Genomic DNA, 23,518 nt, shown 5'->3' with positions numbered 1-23,518 from the left:
ACAGTTGTTTGACGGTAGTACCAACGATGTTCTGGACAAGTACTCCAAGGAAGCCGAGCGTGACATCATCATTTCCGCTTCACACAACATGTCCAGGTTTCGAACGCCCCACGACGCCGTTATAGAAACGAGAATGTGCAACAGGCCTTTCGTAGGGACACGCCTCGACAGCCGTCCCGCGAGAGTGATGCGGACAGAAAAGGTCGCCAGGTCTCCTTTTCCAAGTATCCCAGGGGGGGACAGAGCCAGCGGTCGACTCTGGTTGCCTCAAGTAGATCTCTTCGCAGGTTACAATAAAAACTGTTGGTGAATGTACGCACTCTTCTGGACCCAGGTTTTTTGTTGCATGCAGTACTTCGGCTGTTTTATTATGGTTATTCGGTGTATGCATCGTCTTCCCATACTTTATAGTACTGCTCGTATTTTTTAGTTGCCTTGTATACTGCGAGTTGCTCTGTACCTAAATTATGCGCCGACCACACTTCGATCGCAATTCAACTGACGTGTGCAGTTGTCTTGTCGCATCGATACTTACTTGTGGGTCGAAGAGCATTACACATGCTGTTTTAGTTACCTTGTATACTGCTTGTTGCTCTGTAACTAAACTATACGTCGACCACTTCGATCGCGGTTCAACTGACGCGTGCAGTTGTCCTGTCGCATCGATAGTTAGTTGTGTGTCGAGCATTAACCATGCTGTGCGTTCGTGATAAACAATTTGTCTCGTCCGTGCATCTGGTCGAATGTTCTATTGTCACTACAGGGGTGAGGAACTTGGTACATTCGACGTGAAAGAGGTCACTTCCTGATTACTTCCCCGACCCTCCTTCCAGTGTTCCGTCGAATTCTACCCATTTGTACGACTGAAAACAGACTAAAACATGGGTTTTTCAGATTAAAAACGATGTTTTATTGGTCTGTTTTCAGTCGTACGTTCCCACCCAGCCATCCCCACTGGGAAGTAATCCAGTCCAGTCCTGCTTGATGGCTTATTCTTCGAGATTTGTGACATATCATAGGGAAGTGCGTGCGCAACCGGACGGAAACAAGTTTATTGTTTACATTCCAGCTTCTGGCTTCCTTTTAACGTGCGACTAGAGGTATGAGATACCCATTTGTACGACTGAAAACAGACCAATAAAACATCGTTTTTAATCTGAAAAACCCATTGTTCTTAAGTATTGTAGCATTTCACTGAGGGGGTCGTGTGTTCGAGAAGTCGAATATTTAAAGATTTTTTATATTTTTGGGGGAAAATGGAAATAAAAATGAAACGTGGCCTGACTTTATGATAATGCGGGCGGTGCCTGAGAACCAAGACTATTATTTTCTTTAGCCTTATACTGAGTTTTTTAAGGCTGAGCCATCTAATGAAGTATTCCTGTTGTGTTGCAGGAAATCAAGGACAAGCTGGTGAGTCTGGAGCCAGGTCTGTTTGTGGCCAGTGACCAGGCTCAGCAGATGGCTGTCGACATATCGGCTGAAGACGATGCCAAAAACAAACAGAGAGTCCAAGCCGTGCGCGACAAGGTGAAGGACGTTCTGACAGAGGTGGATTCCAGGATGCAACAGTGTGAGCGACTGCAACAGGAACGAGAAGACTTCGAGGACACGATTGGGTCGACCATTGCCTGGCTGGAGCAGAAGGAGGACATCCTGGCATCCCAGGGGACGCTGAACCTCGACTCCGACAAGGTCAACCCTGTCCTCAGGAAACACCAGGTAAGGAGGAGATACTGTAATCTACAACAGGGGGAAGCTCCTGTAAATGAGCCATGCTCACTCCTATACTCATTCAGCATGTCATACTGAAATGTTTGCCCATAGTGTACATAGGTAAAGTTGCTGCCTTGATATGGCTGGAATATTGCAAGTATCAGCACTCATCCACCCACCCACCCACCTTCACTCACTCACTCACTTCATACTCACTCACTCACTCACTCACTCACTCACTCACTCACTCACTCACTCACTCACTCACTCACTCACTCACTCACTCACTCACTCGATTTTGTGTTGTAGGCGATGTCCAGTGAGGCTCTGGAGAAGCTGAGTGTGATCCGGGAGAAGGCGGAGATGGAGAAGCAGCACTACGACGAACTGCAGGAGGTCATCCCCGTTGCCCTCACCGAGAAGCTCGGCCAGATCCACAGCCTGGAGGACTCCATCAAGGTACACCCTCACACTGAGGCCCTCGTGATATGTCTCCTGTGGTGGACCTGCCCACCGCGGAGAGCTATAGGCTGCAGGATGTGGATGGTGGATCAGAAATTGCTGAATAGGACTAGCACAGCTTAAAGTACAACAATAGTGTAGTGTAGAACCTTTTTAGTATAAATCATTGTGAAAATCAACATTGTGAAAACTTGTTTCTTTTAAAGTAAACTCTTGAAAACAGTGAAAAGAAAGAAATGTTTCTCTGAGCAAGTGAAAGTGGGACCCCTCTTCCAACAAGGTTTCAGTAATAGATTGGGTGAGGAAATTTAAGCATTCAACTTAAAAAATCCTCCAGAATAAGAAAGGCACAGGTGATACTGTTGCGTGGTGGCTACTCCTGCATGTGTTCTGTCACAGGACGCAATCGACAAGAAGGAGCAGTACCTGGTGGATGCCAAGGCTGACCGTGTCCAGTACGAGAACTCCATGCGCCAGGTGAACGAGTGGCTGCACGGGGCGGAGGACATGTTGGATTCTGGCTATGATGGCCTGGACTACGACACGATCAACAACACTCTCTCCGAATACACGGTCAGTTAACACAACACGCTGTGAAGCTATGCAGTCTGTTCACACAAAACACTTAAATTAGTAAAAATTATTTGAAAACAAGACAGCTGTTCAATTTTCACTCTGTCACCACAATATTCTTTCAGACAATCATTTCTGTATGAGATTAACAAAACAATTGTAGAGTTAACTCAGCATTCCATCACCAGCCATGTTGGAGATGTAATGGTAATGAACAACAGTAAACAGGTTCCAAGAAAAGGGAGGGAGGAAGATGAAAGTTGTATTACAAATGTGTAAGTAACGTGACCATGTCGGTGTAGGACTACTTCTCGGAGGCGAGCCTCTGCCAGGATGAGATGGAGCAAGTGATGGAGCTGTCAGACAAGCTGATACCCACACTGGACACCAACGACAAGACCACCCTCAAGCAGTCACTCGCCAGCACCAACAAGAAACTGGCGGCCGTCATCTCCACGGCACAGGGCAAACAGGAACAGCTAGAGTGTAAGGCCTCCGAATGGAAGGTGTTCCAGGTGAGTAGAACATTCAGTTGGGTCGCCAGCCTCAGCCAGTGGCTGTGGGGTAGCCTGGTGGTTAGAACGTTCGCTCGTCATTGATCAGTGATTGTAATCTGGTATTCTGTATACCCTGTGTCTGTTTGCTGCATACCCTGTGTCTGTTTGTTGTATACCCTGTGTCTGTTTGTTGTATACCCTGTCTGTTTGTTGTATACCCTGTGTCTGTTTGTTGTATACTCTGTGTCTGTTTGTTGTATACCCTGTGTATGTTTGCTGTATACCCTGTGTCTGTTTGTTGTATACTCTGTGTCAGTTTGCTGTATACCCTGTGTCTGTTTGTTGTATACCCTGTCTGTTTGTTGTATACCCTGTGTCTGTTTGTTGTATACCCTGTGTCTGTTTGTTGTATACCCTGTGTCGGTTTGTTGTATACCCTGTGTCTGTTTGTTGTATACCCTGTGTCTGTTTGTTGTATACCCTGTGTCTGTTTGTTGTATACCCTGTGTCTGTTTGTTGTATACCCTGTGTCTGTTTGTTGTATACCCTGTGTCTGTTTGTTGTATACCCTGTGTATGTTTGCTGTATACCCTGTGTCTGTTTGTTGTATACTCTGTGTCAGTTTGCTGTATACCCTGTGTCTGTTTGTTGTATACCCTGTCTGTTTGTTGTATACCCTGTGTCTGTTTGTTGTATACCCTGTGTCTGTTTGTTGTATACCCTGTGTCGGTTTGTTGTATACCCTGTGTCTGTTTGTTGTATACCCTGTGTCTGTTTGTTGTATACCCTGTGTCTGTTTGTTGTATACCCTGTGTCTGTTTGTTGTATACCCTGTGTCTGTTTGTTGTATACCCTGTGTCTGTTTGTTGTATACCCTGTCTGTTTGTTGTATACCCTGTGTCTGTTTGTTGTATACTCTGTGTCTGTTTCTTGTATACCCTGTCTGTTTGTTGTATACCCTGTGTCTGTTTGCTGCATACCCTGTGTCTGTTTGTTGTATACCTTGTGTCTGTTTCCTGTATACCCTGTGTCTGTTTGCTGTATACCCTGTGTCTGTTTGTTGTATACCCTGTGTCTGTTTGTTGTATACCTTGTGTCTGTTTGTTGTATACCCTGTCTGTTTGTTGTATACCCTGTGTCTGTTTGCTGCATACCCTGTGTCTGTTTGTTGTATACCTTGTGTCTGTTTGCTGTATACCCTGTGTCTGTTTGTTGTATACCTTGTGTCTGTTTGTTGTATACCTTGTGTCTGTTTGTTGTATACCCTGTGTCTGTTTGCTGCATACCCTGTGTCTGTTTGTTGTATACCTTGTGTCTGTTTGCTGTATACCCTGTGTCTGTTTGCTGTATACCCTGTGTCTGTTTGTTGTATACCTTGTGTCTGTTTGCTGCATACCCTGTGTCTGTTTGTTGTATACCTTGTGTCTGTTTGTTGTATACCCTGTCTGTTTGCTGTATACCCTGTCTGTTTGCTGCATACCCTGTGTCTGTTTGTTGTATACTCTGTGTCTGTTTGTTGTATACCCTGTGTCTGTTTGCTGTATACCCTGTGTCTGTTTGTTGTATACCCTGTGTCTGTTTGTTGTATACCCTGTGTCTGTTTGTTGTATACCCTGTGTCTGTTTGTTGTATACCCTGTGTCTGTTTGTTGTATACCCTGTGTCTGTTTGTTGTATACCCTGTCTGTTTGCTGTATACCCTGTGTCTGTTTGCTGCATACCCTGTGTCTGTTTGTTGTATACCCTGTGTCTGTTTGCTGTATACCCTGTGTCTGTTTGTTGTATACCCTGTGTCTGTTTGTTGTATACCCTGTGTCTGTTTGTTTTATACCCTGTCTGTTTGCTGTATACCCTGTGTCTGTTTGTTGTATACTCTGTGTCTGTTTGCTGTATACCCTGTGTCTGTTTGTTGTATACCCTGTGTCTGTTTGCTGTATACCCTGTGTCTGTTTGTTGTATACCCTGTGTCTGTTTGCTGTATACCCTGTGTCTGTTTGCTGTATACCCTGTGTCTGTTTGCTGTATACTCTGTGTCTGTTTGCTGTATACCCTGTGTCTGTTTGTTGTATACCCTGTGTCTGTTTGCTGTATACCCTGTGTCTGTTTGCTGTATACCCTGTATCTGTTTGCTGTATACCCTGTCTGTTTGCTGTATACCCTGTGTCTGTTTGTTGTATACCCTGTGTCTGTTTGTTGTATACTCTGTGTCTGTTTGTTGGATACCCTGTGTCTGTTTGTTGTATACCTTGTGTCTGTTTGCTGCATACCCTGTGTCTGTTTGTTGTATACCTTGTGTCTGTTTGTTGTATACCCTGTCTGTTTGTTGTATACCCTGTGTCTGTTTGCTGCATACCCTGTGTCTGTTTGTTGTATACCTTGTGTCTGTTTGCTGTATACCCTGTGTCTGTTTGCTGTATACCCTGTGTCTGTTTGTTGTATACCTTGTGTCTGTTTGCTGCATACCCTGTGTCTGTTTGTTGTATACCTTGTGTCTGTTTGTTGTATACCCTGTCTGTTTGCTGTATACCCTGTCTGTTTGCTGCATACCCTGTGTCTGTTTGTTGTATACTCTGTGTCTGTTTGTTGTATACCCTGTGTCTGTTTGCTGTATACCCTGTGTCTGTTTGTTGTATACCCTGTGTATGTTTGTTGTATACCCTGTGTCTGTTTGCTGTATACCCTGTGTCTGTTTGTTGTATACCCTGTGTCTGTTTGTTGTATACTCTGTGTCTGTTTGCTGTATACCCTGTGTCTGTTTGTTGTATACCCTGTGTCTGTTTGCTGTATACCCTGTGTCTGTTTGCTGTATACCCTGTCTGTTTATTGTATACTCTGTGTCTGTTTATTGTATACCCTGTGTCTGTTTGTTGTATACCCTGTGTCTGTTTGCTGTATACCCTGTGTCTGTTTGCTGTATACCCTGTCTGTTTATTGTATACTCTGTGTCTGTTTGTTGTATACCCTGTGTCTGTTTGTTGTATACCCTGTGTCTGTTTGTTGTATACTCTGTGTCTGTTTGTTGTATACCCTGTGTCTGTTTGCTGTATACCCTGTCTGTTTGTTGTATACCCTGTGTCTGTTTGTTGTATACCCTGTCTGTTTGTTGTATACTCTGTGTCTGTTTGCTGTATACCCTGTGTCTGTTTGTTGTATACCCTGTGTCTGTTTGTTGTATACCCTGTCTGTTTGTTGTATACTCTGTGTCTGTTTGCTGTATACCCTGTGTCTGTTTGTTGTATACCCTGTCTGTTTGTTGTATACCCTGTGTCTGTTTGCTGTATACCCTGTGTCTGTTTGTTGTATACCCTGTGTCTGTTTGCTGTATACCCTGTGTCTGTTTGTTGTATACCCTGTGTCTGTTTGCTGTATACCCTGTGTCTGTTTGCTGTATACCCTGTGTCTGTTTGCTGCATACCCTGTGTCTGTTTGCTGTATACCCTGTCTGTTTGCTGTATACCCTGTGTCTGTTTATTGTATACTCTGTGTCTGTTTGCTGTATACCCTGTGTCTGTTTGTTGTATACGCTGTGTCTGTTTGCTGTATACCCTGTGTCTGTTTGTTGTATACCCTGTGTCTGTTTGCGGTATACCCTGTGTCTGTTTGTTGTATACCCTGTGTCTGTTTGCTGTATACCCTGTGTCTGTTTGTTGTATACCCTGTGTCTGTTTGTTGTATACCCTGTGTCTGTTTGCTGTATACCCTGTCTGTTTGTTGTATACCCTGTGTCTGTTTGCTGTATACCCTGTGTCTGTTTGTTGTATACCCTGTGTCTGTTTGCTGTATACCCTGTGTCTGTTTGTTGTATACCCTGTGTCTGTTTGCTGTATACCCTGTGTCTGTTTGCTGTATACCCTGTGTCTGTTTGCTGCATACCCTGTGTCTGTTTGCTGTATACCCTGTCTGTTTGCTGTATACCCTGTGTCTGTTTATTGTATACTCTGTGTCTGTTTGCTGTATACCCTGTGTCTGTTTGTTGTATACGCTGTGTCTGTTTGCTGTATACCCTGTGTCTGTTTGTTGTATACCCTGTGTCTGTTTGCGGTATACCCTGTGTCTGTTTGTTGTATACCCTGTGTCTGTTTGCTGTATACCCTGTGTCTGTTTGTTGTATACCCTGTGTCTGTTTGTTGTATACCCTGTGTCTGTTTGCTGTATACCCTGTCTGTTTGCTGTATACCCTGTGTCTGTTTGTTGTATACCCTGTGTCTGTTTGCTGTATACCCTGTGTCTGTTTGTTGTATACCCTGTGTCTGTTTGTTGTATACCCTGTGTCTGTTTGTTGTATACCCTGTGTCTGTTTATTGTATACTCTGTGTCTGTTTGTTGTATACCCTGTGTCTGTTTGTTTTATACCCTGTGTCTGTTTGCTGCATACCCTGTGTCTGTTTGTTGTATATCCTGTGTCTGTTTGTTGTATATCCTGTGTCTGTTTGCTGTATACCCTGTCTGTTTGTTGTATACCCTGTGTCTGTTTGCTGTATAGCCTGTGTCTGTTTGCTGTATACCTTGTGTCTGTTGCAGGCTGCTCACCAGGACCTACACCTGATTCTGGAGGGCCTGGAGACGCAGATAGCGGAGGTGGACAAGATGTCCGTTGTTACTCCCCAGGATCTGCAGCTTGCACTCGACACCACCAAGGTTTGCTGTTTTTTACTTTTTGCCAAATCCATCTTATGCTATGTTTTGATAGCTGTGAAAGTCAACACCAGTCTCTGGGTGTTTGATGACTTTTTCCACACTAAAAAAGAACTTTTTGAATTTTTGCTGGTTTACATTTGCTCCAAGAGTTCAATATATGATTGGCACACAAATGTTTTTCACTTGAAAATACAGGTTGCCACTCATATTGATCTGTACAGTGCTGCGTCAGTGGTCTGTGGACAGTAGTTTGCCTTTTGATATCACACACTGTTAGATGAGTTAGTGGTTCAATGATATCCGTCTTTGTTGTTGTCAACTAGATGATCTGGTCTGATATCTGTGTTCCACTTGTAGAACATTCAGACAGTGATGGAGTCGCAGTGCCGACCTGCGGTGGATGAACTCAATGACCACGCCCGATCCCTGGACCGCGTGGCCAACTCCAACAGCCGCTCCCTCATCAACAAACACACCAACAGCATAAACAGCCGCTGGAACACCCTCGTTGCACAGATGGAGGCCAAACTGCTGAATGTCCAGGTAAACACAGGCCCCATAGCGTCCACGTCTGCAGACATTGTGTTTCTAAGACTAATCCAGAGGACTCGTGTCGACCATTTCACAGAGGTCATGCTTGACCATAATCTTGACTATGTTTACATTTTCTGTGTTTTGTTCAGTTCCAATTTGTAGCATGTAGCTCAGACCAGAATAGTCATGCTTCTGTATCGTGGTTACAACACAAGTATTGATGAGGTTGTTTAGAACTACACTCACATCTGACAAAGATTGAGTGTATAACAGCTAGGGGCCTGAGGTTGTGGTATCATGTTGAGATAACTACACCAGCTACCTGTTTCCAATTGTTTCACAAACATGTTGTGTTGGTGCTGTCTGCTCGTGGTGTAGTGTTGTCACCAGGAGGCGCTTGTGTTGCAGGAGACGGGCAGTCAGTGGACCGACTACACCACGGACATGGAGCACATGGAGACCTCCCTGCAGGAGGTTCAGTCCAAGCTGCACGAGGCGCGGCATGCCCGGGACACCGACGACCTCAACACCTACATCACCATCCTGCAGGTGATCGCTCACTGAAACCCATATAGATAAGGGGAGATAACTGTGGTGTTACTGTCAGTCAGTTATTGTGACCTGGTATCTTGGTTCCCATCTATGCAGGAAGGCACCTCATGACCCGCAGCACTCCAAGCTTAGATTTGCTCCTGGCTCTTTTTTTCAAGGTGTAATTTTAAGGTTTAAGGAGTCACATTTACAAAGAATTTATTATTTTAGAAATTAAATAATAAGACAAGACAAAACAAAGCATTCCAATTGCTCTAATGTCTGCACAACAAACTTTGAAAACTTGCTGCAATGAACACAAGTCATTGCACAGTTCAGCAGCTAGGCTCCGGAGAGTTTCTCGGACTTCAGCCCTGCCCCACACAGAAGCTCACGGAACACATGCAGTGTTCTAGGGCTTCAGTCCTGCCCCACACAGAAGCTCACGGAACACATGCAGTGTTCTAGGGCTTCAGTCCTGCCCCACACAGAAGCTCACGGAACACATGCAGTGTTCTAGGGCTTCAGTCCTGCCCCACACAGAAGCTCACGGAACACATGCAGTGTTCTAGGGCTTCAGTCCTGCCCCACACAGAAGCTCACGGAACACATGCAGTGTTCTAGGGCTTCAGTCCTGCCCCACACAGAAGCTCACGGAAAACATGCAGTGTTCTAGGGCTTCAGTCCTGCCCCACACAGAAGCTCACGGAACACATGCAGTGTTCTAGGGCTTCAGTCCTGCCCCACACAGAAGCTCACGGAACACATGCAGTGTTCTAGGGCTTCAGTCCTGCCCCACACAGAAGCTCACGGAACACATGCAGTGTTCTAGGGCTTCAGTCCTGCCCCACACAGAAGCTCACGGAACACATGCAGTGTTCAAACTAAGCTCATTCCTGTGGGCAGATCTCGTGTCGGGGCCCATAGTTCTTATGGCCTGCAGGACATTTACATGTGGATTTATTTGTCACAATAAGTTTTTTTTAAATGAGGGCGTAAAGAGTTTAGTCAGGGCCAGTAGCTCCATGTGGTCTCTCGTTGTGAAAGTAACTTTGTTCCAAATGTGCCTCACCCAGCAGTGAATGGGTACCCGTAGGATGAGCAATGTGGTTAAGCTTCTGGCGCCTCACAGGCAGCTGGGGTGCATACTCCCAAGGGAGCTGAGAATGATGTTTGGATGCACACTGATCCAGTATAAATAGACCTATTATTATAACTATTATTATGATGATGATGATGATGAACTGAACTGACAAACTGTCTTGTTATTCAGGAATTGAGCCTCACGCTGTCAAGTTCAGAGACCAGGCTTGATGTTCTGCAGAGGTCCGGTATGACGCTGCAGCGAAGTCTGCCCACGGCGGAAGCCAGGGTCTCCAGTCAGAACAGCCTGCTGTCGGCTCAGGAAACCCTAGAGAGGTGAGGAGGAACACGCACACCAAGGGAGATAATCCTGATATGTATAGTGGATGCATGAGTGTAGCTGATTACAGTGTACTGGGTTTTTTTGGGTTTGGTTTGTTGTTTTACGCCGCACTCAGCAATATTCAAGCTATATGACGGCGGTCTGTAAATAATCGAGTCTGGACCAGACGATCCAGTGATTTACATCATGAACATCAATCCACGCAATTGACCTGATCCTGTTAGTCCCCTTTTATGACAAGCATAGTCGCCTTTTACGGCAAGCATGGGTTGCTGAAGACCTATTCTAGCCCGGATCTTCACAGGTCACAGTGTACTGAAGCCTTCACTGAGATTATCAAAGTTAGCCTTGCTGTCTTGTCCCCTTGTATGGGCGGCCATTCGGTCAAAAAATACAAAGTTGAAAACAAGGACAAAAGTATGCAATTAAGGTCAAATATTACGAATAAAGAACTAAATGTTACTACAAAAGGTCAAAATACAATATTAATAGTCAAATGTTACGAAAAGACGTCATAAGAAAAGAAAGAACAATGTGTACGAAAGAACGTCAGTGAGAACGAAAGGACGTTTTCAATAAACTCACCGTCTGACGTCACACATACAAATGTGGATGTAAACAAACAAAATAAATATGGTTTGAAAACGAACGCTGGCGTCATAGATGAAACTCGATTTTCTTTATTTATGGCGAGCTATTTTTCCTAACGAATGTGTAAGTTATACATATGCATACAAATCCATTTGGTATATATATTTGTTGTTCAGATTTTAGGCAGCATTTTGTTCGCACACAGTTTCCGAAAAGCTGTTAAATAAAACAAACTCTCGCACAACGTTCACTTTTCAGATGAAAATGTGCGTCTGAAACAAAACTTGACATCATAGCACCCTCGTGTTGCACCAAGCATGAACAGTTATTGGATCACTGTAGATGAATCCTAGTTTAGCGTTAAGTGAGTGTTTTTTGAAGGTTGTATACAAAATACATGTACCAATTAGGGCTGGGACAAGTCCAAATTTACTACCCGGGTTCCCACCCCTCTATTACCCGACCCTACCCGGGTACCCGCTGCAGAGGTAGGTACAAACTGTCCGATTGGAAAAAGTTTGACCGTAGGTCTGGTAGAATGTGTTTAGATACATGTATGAAACGATCTGGTGTATACATTCACTGAAGTTGACTGAAGTTTTATTTTTATTCAAACATATAAAAGTCAGAAGGAACGGGCATAGTAGTCAGGAAGAACTGCGAACATAAGTGACTTGTAGTTTAAACATAGAGGTTCAGGGTAGTCATGTGGGTACCCGGGTCCTACTTCGTACCCACCCGACCCGAGTACCCGAGTTACCCGTCCAAGCCCTAGTACCAATGTTAGGCAGATTTTGGATTACACAGTATACTGTACTTATGAAAAGGCCCTTAAGCGGTGACAAAGCTAACGCAACATGTTTATAAACAATGTGTACATTATACATTATAAATACATGTATATATATATGTGACGTCAGACGGTGAGTGCACAAGGAATGACGTAATACATTGTGCACCTCGGCATGCAGTTATCATATACTATACACGGTGGAACAAGCCGATTAAACTCGGAATGTTTTACAAATTGCAGCGCCATCTGGTGTTCTTTATTGTCAACGTCCTTTCGTGCTCACTGATGTTCTTTATTGAAAATGTCCTTTCGTGCTCACTGACGTTCTTTCGTACACATTGTTCTTTCTTTTCTTATGATGTCTTTTTCGTAACATTTGACTATTAATATTGTATTTTGACCTTTTGTAGTAACATTTAGTTCTTTATTCGTAATATTTGACCTTAATTGCATACTTTTGTCCTTTTTTTCAACTTTGTATTTTTTTACCAAATGGCCGCCCATACCCCTTGTTCCTGACCATTGTTTCCAAATATTCATGTGTGTGTTCCCAGACTGTGAATATAACGTGCAAGTTTATTTCCATCTGTTGGAGAAATATTATGTCCTTGTGTTGCAGACTGCGGGATGAGGTAAGGAGCGAACTGACGTCTGCACGGGAGGACCAGGAGGATCAACAGTCGTACCTGACCGAGATGATGCAGACCATCACGTGGTTCACTCACACCCAGGACGAGCTGATGCAGCTTCACATGGGCCCCGATCAGACACACGCAGCAGACAGCTTACAGCGATACAAGGTACTATCAAGGAATGCCCTAATCACTCAACAAACAAATCTGTGACACATAGTTGTCATTAAACACAGCCTGACAGTATTTCTGTACTATCTCATCATTCCTATGTTGCAGGTTCTTCAACAAGATGTCAGGACTCGCATCCAGCAATTCAATCGCATTGTGCAGGTGCAGGAGGCTAAATATAGCGCTCAAGGGAAGCAACTGCCCGAGTCGCTGCGTGTCGAGATGACACGGGTCCGGGAACTGGAGGCGAGTATGACAGACACTCTTCAGTCAAAGGAGGAGGAACTTTTGAATCTTCGAGAAGATCGGGAGCAGTACCAGACTCAGCTGGAGCTGGTGACAAGATGGCTGACACGAGCAGACGCCACCTTGAGGAAACAAATACACAACCTAGATGACAGCAACCAGGAGCATGAGGTAGGACCCACTCTCTTCATATGCACTCAACGTGTGACAATGCCTGTTTATTGCAGCAAAGATTCATTCATGACTTCTTATTTCTCGGTCTGATTTGGCCTTTTAAATTCTGGTTTATGGTCAGTGACATGTTATTTTATATAATCTGTATGTTATTGTCAGGAAGTATGTACACTTTTGGCAAATGTGTAACCTCCCTTGGGTGGAAATATTCTACAGAGTTGCCTCCCTTGCCCGTCAGGATCAGCTGCCATGTGTTTCCCTGTCTCCAGGATTATGCTCCTTGGTCTGTCAGTCAGTCAGTCTGTCAGCACCACACCTGTGCTTGTACGTTTCATCAAGTGCTGAGGGAGACTGGGTAGCCTAATGGTTAAAGCATTCCCTTGTCACGCCAAAAAATCAGAATTCGATTCCCCACATGGATACAATGTGTATGAAGCCAATTTCTGGTGTTCCCCGCCATGATATTAACTTGACTGTTGCAACAGTCTCATGAGTAACATCACAAATGATCAACTCCACAGGCTCAAACGTGTACAAAATACAGCAGTACGTATCGTCACGAAGACATCGAAATGGACTCCAGTAACACCTGCTCTGATGTCGCTGCACTGGTTACCACTCAAAGTCAGAATTGAATTCAAAATTCTAACCCTGGCCTACAAATGCTACATGGAAACAGACCCATTATATCTCATCGAACTACTGCCTAAATACAATCCTTCTAGATCTCTCCATTCTAAGAATAACCACCTGTTACAAGTCCCGGAAACCCGTCTCAAAACCTTTGGTCAGAGATCTTTCCAGTTCTGCGCTTCCTCGTTATGGAACAAACTACCATCTGATCTTAGCTGTTGCCATCGCTTTCATCATTTGAGGCTCATCTGAAAACACACCTTTTCAGACAAAACTATCAACTCTACTCCCCTTTCATTAGCATTATTTGCTAAAACTATGTAGCGCCATGAGCATTAACTTGGTGAATGGAATCTGGCGAAGTATAAATGGACTTATTATTATTATTATTTGCTGGAATATTGCTAAAAGCAGCAAGGACATACTCATTCACTCACTCACGCATTGATCAGGTCATCTGACTGCCTGTCATTGACCAGGTCATCTGACTGCCTGTCATTGATCAGATCATCTGACTGTATTAGATCAGATCATCTGACTATCATAGATCAGGTCATCTAACTGCCTGTCATAGATCAGGTAATCTGTTAGTCAGAGATCAGGTCATCTGACTGTTAGTCAGAGATCAGGTCATCTGACTGTATTAGATCAGGTCATCTGACAGTATTAGATCAGGTCATCTGTCTGTCATAGATCAGGTCATCTGTCTCATAGATCAGGTCATCTGTCTGTCATAGATCAGGTCATCTGACAGTATTAGATCAGGTCATCTGTCTGTCATAGATCAAGTCATCTGACAGTATTAGATCAGGTCATCTGTCTCATAGATCAGGTCATCTGTCTGTCATAGATCAGGCCATCTGTCTGTCATAGATCAGGTCATCTGACAGTATTAGATCAGGTCATCTGTCTGTCATAGATCAAGTCATCTGACAGTATTAGATCAGGTCATCTGTCTGTCATAGACCAGGTCATCTGACAGTATTAGATCAGGTCATCTGACTGTCATAGATCAGGTCATCTGACAGTATTAGATCAGGTCATCTGTCTGTCATAGATCAGATCATCTGACTATTAGATCAGGTCATCTAAATGTTGTAGATCAGGTCATCTGACTGTATTAGATCAGATCTTCTGACTGTTGTAGATCAGGTCATCTGACTCCTATAGCAGGTCATCTGACTATGATAGATCAGGTCATCTGTCTGTCATAGATCAGGTCATCAATTGTGGATGACCACAGTTTCAGTTGATACTGTATTAACTCTTCAGTCCGACAGGAGGTCGTTTGATCTGGAGATAAATTAAGTAGGCAAATGTGTTTCGTATTAAAAATGTGGCTGTTAGATTTTAATTATTGGCCCTCTTTATGAATCATTAGCTACAGTGTTAGTTGATGCTTGAGACCATCTCCAAATTGCAAGCAAATATCAATATTTACTACTTTGATTTGACAGATCTATTCCTTACTGGTCAAACCCCTTTTTCGTCAGCTATATACTGTTAATAGGCTTATACGTAATGAGCGCCTTTAGCTATACATTGACAAATGGACACGCTTTTAAAACCATAAAGAGCGAATTAAATGTGTTGTCAGAACTTATATGTCAGGTGAAGTCAGTTGGTCTCAGTCTAGAATGACGTTCTATGTCAGGTGAAGTCAGGTGGTCTCAGTCTAGAATGACATTCTATGTCAGGTGAAGTCAGGTGGTCTCAGTCTAGAATGACATTCTATGTCAGGTGAAGTCAGGTGGTCTCAGTCTAGAATGACATTCTATGTCAGGTGAAGTCAGGTGGTCTCAGTCTAGAATGACATTCTATGTCAGGTGAAGTCAGGTGGTCTCAGTCTAGAATGACATTCTATGTCAGGTGAAGTCAGGTGGTCTCAGTCTAGAATGACATTCTATGTCAGGTGAAGTCAGGTGGTCTCAGTCTAGAATGACATTCTATGTCAGGTGAAATCAGTTCCCTGTTGAATTTCAGGACGTTGATCTTGCTTTGTAACATGAAGACATCTTGTCTTCAACTTCGTCTCTGTCAGCTTGTGTCACTGCTGATATCACAACCTCGATTCTTGATTCTTGTACTACCACAAGTCTGTGTTGTACTGTGCTTAGAGTTAGGACATTGGTAACATGGCTTTGTGGAGTTAAGTGAGCCTTTTAACTTGCTGTCAGGGAACGTTCACCTACCTGGAGTAGTAGGGCCAGCACACTGTTGGTTAGGTTTAACCCTGCTTTGTGCCACACAGAAGTATCAAACCTTATGGCTTCAAGTACTTGATCAAATATTGATGTGATTCGGCAGCGTGACAGTGCCTGTATTGAGATGGCAGCCACAGACTGTATGAAGCTGTTGGTGTGGCCGTGATGTATTCAGTGATCTGTGGAAACAGTTGACATTACTATTAATGTCACACAAAGCACCACGGTAATTCAAGCACCTGCAATGCTCTCTTCCTTTGTGGGATATACATTATTTATGTATGGAGGTAGTATTTGAGCGACCTCACAGGCCTCGGACTCCACACTGACACATTTACAGATCTCCAGATTTCATTAGTGAGTGTGTTGTGTTGACCTCCAGTGGCCCGGTCCTTGCTGCTGGTATTGTAGACCCAACTCACCAACACCTCACATAATGCCACTTTGTATGTGCGTGAAGTAATCCATGGAGTCCCTGTAACCTCACACAAAGCTTCAGTGTCCGTGCATGGATAATCCATTAAGTCCACGGCAGCGGATTACTTCAGTACACCTGCCCCAGCCCTGTGTATACCTGGTTCTGTGTATACCTGGTTCTATGTATACCTGCTTCTGTGTATACCTGCTTCTGTGTATACCTGGACAGTGTGAACTCTGTGTATACCTGGTTCTATGTATACCTGCTTCTGTGTATACCTGGACAGTGTGAACTCTGTGTATACCTGGTTCTATACCTGGTTCTGTGTATACCTGGTTCTGTGTATACCTGCTTCTGTGTATACCTGGTCCTGTGTATACCTGGTTCTGTGTATACCTGGACAGTGTGAGCTCTGTGTATACCTGGCCAGGGTGAGCTCTGTGTATACCTGGCCAGGGTGAGCTCTTTGTATACCTGGCCAGGGTGAGCTCTGTGTATATGTAACCAGGGTGAGCTCTGTGTATACCTGACCAGGGTGAGCTCTGTGTATACCTGTCCAGGGTGAGCTCTGTGTATATGTCACCAGGGTGAGCTCTGTGTATATGTCACCAGGGTGAGCTCTGTGTATACCTGTCCAGGGTGAGCTCTGTGTATACCTGGCCAGAATGATCTCTTACTGATTTCTTTTGTTAGTTAAGTACAAGTGATTTACCTGTGTAAACCTTGCTTTTTTCCCCGATTGTAGTGTTCAAGGAAGTAGAGTGTAAACGTTTCAGTATTTGAATCCCCTCTGGTTGACAAAGGTTTAAGTCTGACGCTGGTGAACAGGTGTTGTTAGTCAAGTAGCACAACAAGCAGTGGCGCCATTGTACAATCTTCAGAAAGGAGTTAACAGCCCCTGTTGTGTAACTTTAGTGGGACTTGTCCAGAAATTTGTGTATCCTTGCTAATCATTTACAATTGAAAAAAAATCCCAATATATTGCACTTGCCAGAACATAGGACTAATTTCCTTGTGCAAATGTGGGCACCTGGTGGGAGGCAATCTGTCTCAATCACCCTCTCATTTCTTGCTGCGGGGGGATCATGGCACCTCCACAGAGATACCCTCTCCCTACCTTCACATTACCTAAACCCAACTCCCCCTCACATCAGTCCACCCTATATCTCCCATCAGTCCACCCTGTATCTCACATCAGTCCACCCTGTATCTCACATCAGTCCACCCTGTATCTCACATCAGTCCACCCTATATCTCACATCAGTCCGTCCTGTATCTCACATCAGTCCACCCTATATCTAACGTCAATCCACCCTATATCTCACGTCAGTCCACCCTATATCTCACATCAGTCCACCCTGTATCTCACATCAGTCCGTCCTGTATCTCACATCAGTCCCCCCTATATCTGACGTCAGTCCACCCTATATCTCACATCAGTCCACCCTATATCTCACATCAGTCCACCCTGTATCTCACATCAGTCCACCCTGTATCTCACATCAGTCCACCCTATATCTCACGTCAGTCCACCCTATATCTCACATCAGTCCACCCAATATCTCATATCAGTCCACCCTGTATCTCACATCAGTCCACCCTATATCTCACGTCAGTCCACCCTATATCTCACATCAGTCCACCCAATATCTCACATCAGTCCACCCTGTATCTCACATCAGTCCACCCTATATCTCACATCAGTCCACCCTATATCTCACATCAGTCCACCCTATATCTCACATCAGTCCACCCTGTATCTCACGTCAGTCCACCCTGTATCTCACATCAGTCCACCCACCCACCCTATATCTCACGTCAGTCCACCATATATCTCACATCAGTCCACCAACCCTAGATCTCACGTCAGTCCACCCACCCTATATCTCACATCAGTCCACCCACCCTATATCTCACATCAGTCCACCCACCCTATATCTCACATCAGTCCACCCTATATCTCACATCAGTCCACCCTATATCTCACATCAGTCCACCCTATATCTCACGTCAGTCCACCAACCCTATATCTCACATCAGTCCACTCTATATCTCCCATCAGTCCACCCTGTATCTCACATCAGTCCACCCTGTATCTCCCATCAGTCCACCCTGTATCTCACATCAGTCCACCCTGTATCTCACATCAGTCCACCCTATATCTCACATCAGTCCACCCTATATCTCACATCAGTCCACCCAATATCTCACATCAGTCCACCCTGTATCTCACGTCAGTCCACCCTATATCTCACATCAGTCCACCCAATATCTCACATCAGTCCACCCTATATCTCACATCAGTCCACCCTATATCTCACATCAGTCCACCCTATATCTCACATCAGTCCACCATATATCTCACGTCAGTCCACCCTATATCTCACATCAGTCCACCCAATATCTCACATCAGTCCACCCTGTATCTCACATCAGTCCACCCTATATCTCACATCAGTCCACCCTATATCTCCCATCAGTCCACCCTGTATCTCACATCAGTCCACCCTATATCTCACATCAGTCCACCCTAAATCTCACATCAGTCCACCCACCCTATATCTCACATCAGCCCTCCCTATATCTCCCATCAGTCCACCCTATATCTCACGTCCACCCTATATCTCACATCAGTCCACCCAATATTCACATCAGTCCACCCTGTATCTCACATCAGTCCACCCTATATCTCACATCAGTCCACCCAATATCTCACATCAGTCCACCCTGTATCTCACATCAGTCCACCCTATATCTCACATCAGTCCACCCTATATCTCACATCAGTCCACCCTGTATCTCACATCAGTCCACCCTGTATCTCACATCAGTCCACCCTATATCTCACATCAGTCCACCCTATACCTCACATCAGTCCACCCAATATCTCACATCAGTCCACCCTGTATCTCACGTCAGTCCACCCTATATCTCACATCAGTCCACCCAATATCTCACATCAGTCCACCCTATATCTCACATCAGTCCACCCTATATCTCACATCAGTCCACCCTATATCTCACATCAGTCCACCATATATCTCACGTCAGTCCACCCTATATCTCACATCAGTCCACCCAATATCTCACATCAGTCCACCCTGTATCTCACATCAGTCCACCCTATATCTCACATCAGTCCACCCTATATCTCCCATCAGTCCACCCTGTATCTCACATCAGTCCACCCTATATCTCACATCAGTCCACCCTAAATCTCACATCAGTCCACCCACCCTATATCTCACATCAGCCCTCCCTATATCTCACATCAGTCCACCCTATATCTCACGTCCACCCTATATCTCACATCAGTCCACCCAATATTCACATCAGTCCACCCTGTATCTCACATCAGTCCACCCTATATCTCACATCAGTCCACCCAATATCTCACATCAGTCCACCCTGTATCTCACATCAGTCCACCCTATATCTCACATCAGTCCACCCTATATCTCACATCAGTCCACCCTATATCTCACATCAGTCCACCCTGTATCTCACGTCAGTCCACCCTATATCTCACATCAGTCCACCCAATATCTCACATCAGTCCACCCTGTATCTCACATCAGTCCACCCTATATCTCACATCAGTCCACCCTATATCTCACATCAGTCCACCCTATATCTCACATCAGTCCACCCTGTATCTCACGTCAGTCCACCCTGTATCTCACATCAGTCCACCCACCCACCCTATATCTCACGTCAGTCCACCATATATCTCACATCAGTCCACCAACCCTAGATCTCACGTCAGTCCACCCACCCTATATCTCACATCAGTCCACCCACCCTATATCTCACATCAGTCCACCCACCCTATATCTCACATCAGTCCACCCTATATCTCACATCAGTCCACCCTATATCTCACATCAGTCCACCCTATATCTCACGTCAGTCCACCAACCCTATATCTCACATCAGTCCACTCTATATCTCCCATCAGTCCACCCTGTATCTCACATCAGTCCACCCTGTATCTCCCATCAGTCCACCCTGTATCTCACATCAGTCCACCCTGTATCTCACATCAGTCCACCCTATATCTCACATCAGTCCACCCTATATCTCACATCAGTCCACCCAATATCTCACATCAGTCCACCCTGTATCTCACGTCAGTCCACCCTATATCTCACATCAGTCCACCCAATATCTCACATCAGTCCACCCTATATCTCACATCAGTCCACCCTATATCTCACATCAGTCCACCCTATATCTCACATCAGTCCACCATATATCTCAAGTCAGTCCACCCTATATCTCACATCAGTCCACCCAATATCTCACATCAGTCCACCCTGTATCTCACATCAGTCCACCCTATATCTCACATCAGTCCACCCTATATCTCCCATCAGTCCACCCTGTATCTCACATCAGTCCACCCTATATCTCACATCAGTCCACCCTAAATCTCACATCAGTCCACCCACCCTATATCTCACATCAGCCCTCCCTATATCTCACATCAGTCCACCCTATATCTCACGTCCACCCTATATCTCACATCAGTCCACCCAATATTCACATCAGTCCACCCTGTATCTCACATCAGTCCACCCTATATCTCACATCAGTCCACCCTATATCTCACATCAGTCCACGCTATATCTCACATCAGTCCACCCTGTATCTCACATCAGTCCACCCTGTATCTCACATCAGTCCACCCACCCACCCTATATCTCACGTCAGTCCACCCTATATCTCACATCAGTCCACCAACCCTAGATCTCACGTCAGTCAACCCACCCTATATCTCACATCAGTCCACCCACCCTATATCTCACATCAGTCCACCCACCCTATATCTCACATCAGTCCACCAACCCTAGATCTCACGTCAGTCCACCCACCCTATATCTCACATCAGTCCACCCACCCTATATCTCACATCAGTCCACCCACCCTATATCTCACATCAGTCCACTCTATATCTCACATCAGTCCACCCACCCTATATCTCACGTCAGTCCACCCTATATCTCTCATCAGTCCACCCTGTATCTCACATCAGTCCACCCTATATCTCACATCAGTCCACCCTGTATCTCACATCAGTCCACCCACCCACCCTATATCTCACGTCAGTCCACCCTATATCTCACATCAGTCCACCAACCCTAGATCTCACGTCAGTCCACCCACCCTATATCTCACATCAGTCCACCCACCCTATATCTCACATCAGTCCACCCACCCTATATCTCACATCAGTCCACCAACCCTAGATCTCACGTCAGTCCACCCACCCTATATCTCACATCAGTCCACCGACCCTATATCTCACATCAGCCCTCCCTATATCTCACAGCAGTCCACCCTATATCTCACATTAGTCCTCCCTATATCTCAAATAAGTTCACCCTATATCTCACATCAGTCCACTCTATATCTCACATCAGTCCACCCTATATCTCACATCAGTCCACCCTAAATCTCACATCAGTCCACCCACCCTATATCTCACATCAGCCCTCCCTATATCTCACATCAGTCCACCCTATATCTCACGTCCACCCTGTATCTCACATAAGTCAACCCTATATCTCACATTAGTCCTCCCTATATCTCAAATAAGTTCACCCTATATCTCACATCAGTCCACTCTATATCTCACATCAGTCCATCCTATATCTCACATCAGTCCACCCTAAATCTCAAATAAGTTCACCCTATATCTCACATCAGTCCACTCTATATCTCACATCAGTCCACCCTAAATCTCACATCAGTCCACCCACCCTATATCTCACATCAGCCCTCCCTATATCTCACATCAGTCCACCCTATATCTCACGTCCACCCTGTATCTCACATAAGTCCACCCTGTATCTCCCATCAGTCCACCCTGTATCTCACATCAGTCCACCCTATATCTCACATTAGTCCACCCAATATCTCACATCAGTCCACCCTGTATCTCACATCAGTCCACCCTATATCTCACATCAGTCCACCCTATATCTCACATCAGTCCACCCTATATCTCCCATCAATCCACCCTGTATCTCACATCAGTCCACCCTATATCTCACATTAGTCCACCTGACATCCTCTCCTTGTACTTGCTGCCAGAACCCTCCTCACATAATCTAGCCAGTTGTCCTCGTAGGGTTACCACTTGAGCCTTTCTGCCCTGATACGTCCCCACCCCCAAGTTATTGTTTGATTGACGGCGGTATGAGCGAGTGTTGGAGTGATTGCTGGTCTATTGATCAGTGACTACCCTCTCCCAGCCATTCACTCTGATAAGGGTCTCCGTGGCCTTTCACTCCCCGACTTTAATGTTTGATCAAGGCTCAGATAAACATGGTTCTTTCTTTACAACAATTGCTAATGTACACACAGTCGCAAGTCAGCATATGCTTAGCATACCAATACACTTTAATTTAAAATTTGAACCTGTCAAGGTATCGATGTATGGTATCGACTTTCAGCCGAGCTTTGGTTTAATGATTTACTGTGAAAGTGTTTGTGCTGTATATGGAGTTCATGATATTGGCACCATGCCAGACTGGGAGGTTTAGATAACGGTGGGTCGGTCTCCATGGAACCTGGGGCCACAGACTGCCAGTACTTCCAGCATTCCCTCCCTGTCTGTATTACCGACTGTGTCCTGCGGAGCTGCCACGGTCTGTGAGCTAGTGTGTCACCTGCCTACCTGTCGGGACTTGCACGCCTGACTTTAAACAACCCACTTCTTGCCACACCAAACCTAGTCTCACCTGCTCTGATTCCCCGCAGATCCTGCTTGGAGAGATCCCAGAGTTCCAGACCCAGCTGGATGCTGTGAGAGCAACAGGCAGCGCCCTCATCCAGCACACCCCCGACCCCGCTGAGAAGACTCGCATCCAGAGCAGTCTTGCAGAGGTGAACCGCCAGTTTTCGGCGACACAGTCCCGAGTCCGGGAGAGGAGCCAGCATTTACAGGAAGCATCACGGTTGACCACGTTGTATGGTGATGGTGCAGCGTCAGTGACGGCATGGCTCGGGGAGGCAGAAGCCATCAGTGGTGCTGAGCTCAGCTGGACTGACTTTGAGACGGTCAACGAGGAATTGAAGACTTTCCAGGTAGGTTACCCTCATGCTGTTACCCTAGTGTTGTTAGAATGCCAGGAAATATCCCAGGCTGTCTCCCACTTTCAGATGTTTGCATAGTTGCAGTAACTAACCTGTTGATAATTGAAACTTTCATGATTGTTTGTTTGTTTATTTATTCATTTATTTTTCATTTGTATTTATCTATTTTGTTTGTTTGT

The 23,518-nt window shown here is 45.1% G+C and overlaps 1 protein-coding gene across 3 annotated transcripts in view; it reads left to right on the top strand.

Moving 5' to 3' along the window:
- LOC124127167 (muscle-specific protein 300 kDa-like) overlaps positions 1-23,518 on the top strand; it is a 270,673-nt gene that overhangs the window by 181,864 nt on the left and 65,291 nt on the right. For all 3 annotated transcript variants that reach the window (XM_048384845.1, XM_048384846.1, XM_048384847.1), the window contains 11 exons: positions 1,396-1,722; positions 2,026-2,175; positions 2,578-2,751; positions 3,054-3,266; positions 7,769-7,885; positions 8,243-8,428; positions 8,828-8,968; positions 10,224-10,369; positions 12,380-12,560; positions 12,672-12,980; positions 23,004-23,330. In XM_048384845.1, coding sequence (XP_048240802.1) covers positions 1,396-1,722; positions 2,026-2,175; positions 2,578-2,751; positions 3,054-3,266; positions 7,769-7,885; positions 8,243-8,428; positions 8,828-8,968; positions 10,224-10,369; positions 12,380-12,560; positions 12,672-12,980; positions 23,004-23,330 — 2,271 coding nt within the window. The remainder of the gene's footprint in view (positions 1-1,395; positions 1,723-2,025; positions 2,176-2,577; positions 2,752-3,053; positions 3,267-7,768; positions 7,886-8,242; positions 8,429-8,827; positions 8,969-10,223; positions 10,370-12,379; positions 12,561-12,671; positions 12,981-23,003; positions 23,331-23,518) is intronic.

The sequence above is a fragment of the Haliotis rufescens genome, unplaced genomic scaffold (genome assembly GCF_023055435.1).
Source record: "Haliotis rufescens isolate VD_foot unplaced genomic scaffold, xgHalRufe1.0.p SCAF_51, whole genome shotgun sequence".
In the NCBI taxonomy this organism is placed as follows: Eukaryota; Metazoa; Mollusca; class Gastropoda; order Lepetellida; family Haliotidae; genus Haliotis; species Haliotis rufescens.
This window is presented reverse-complemented; position numbering and strand designations above follow the sequence as displayed.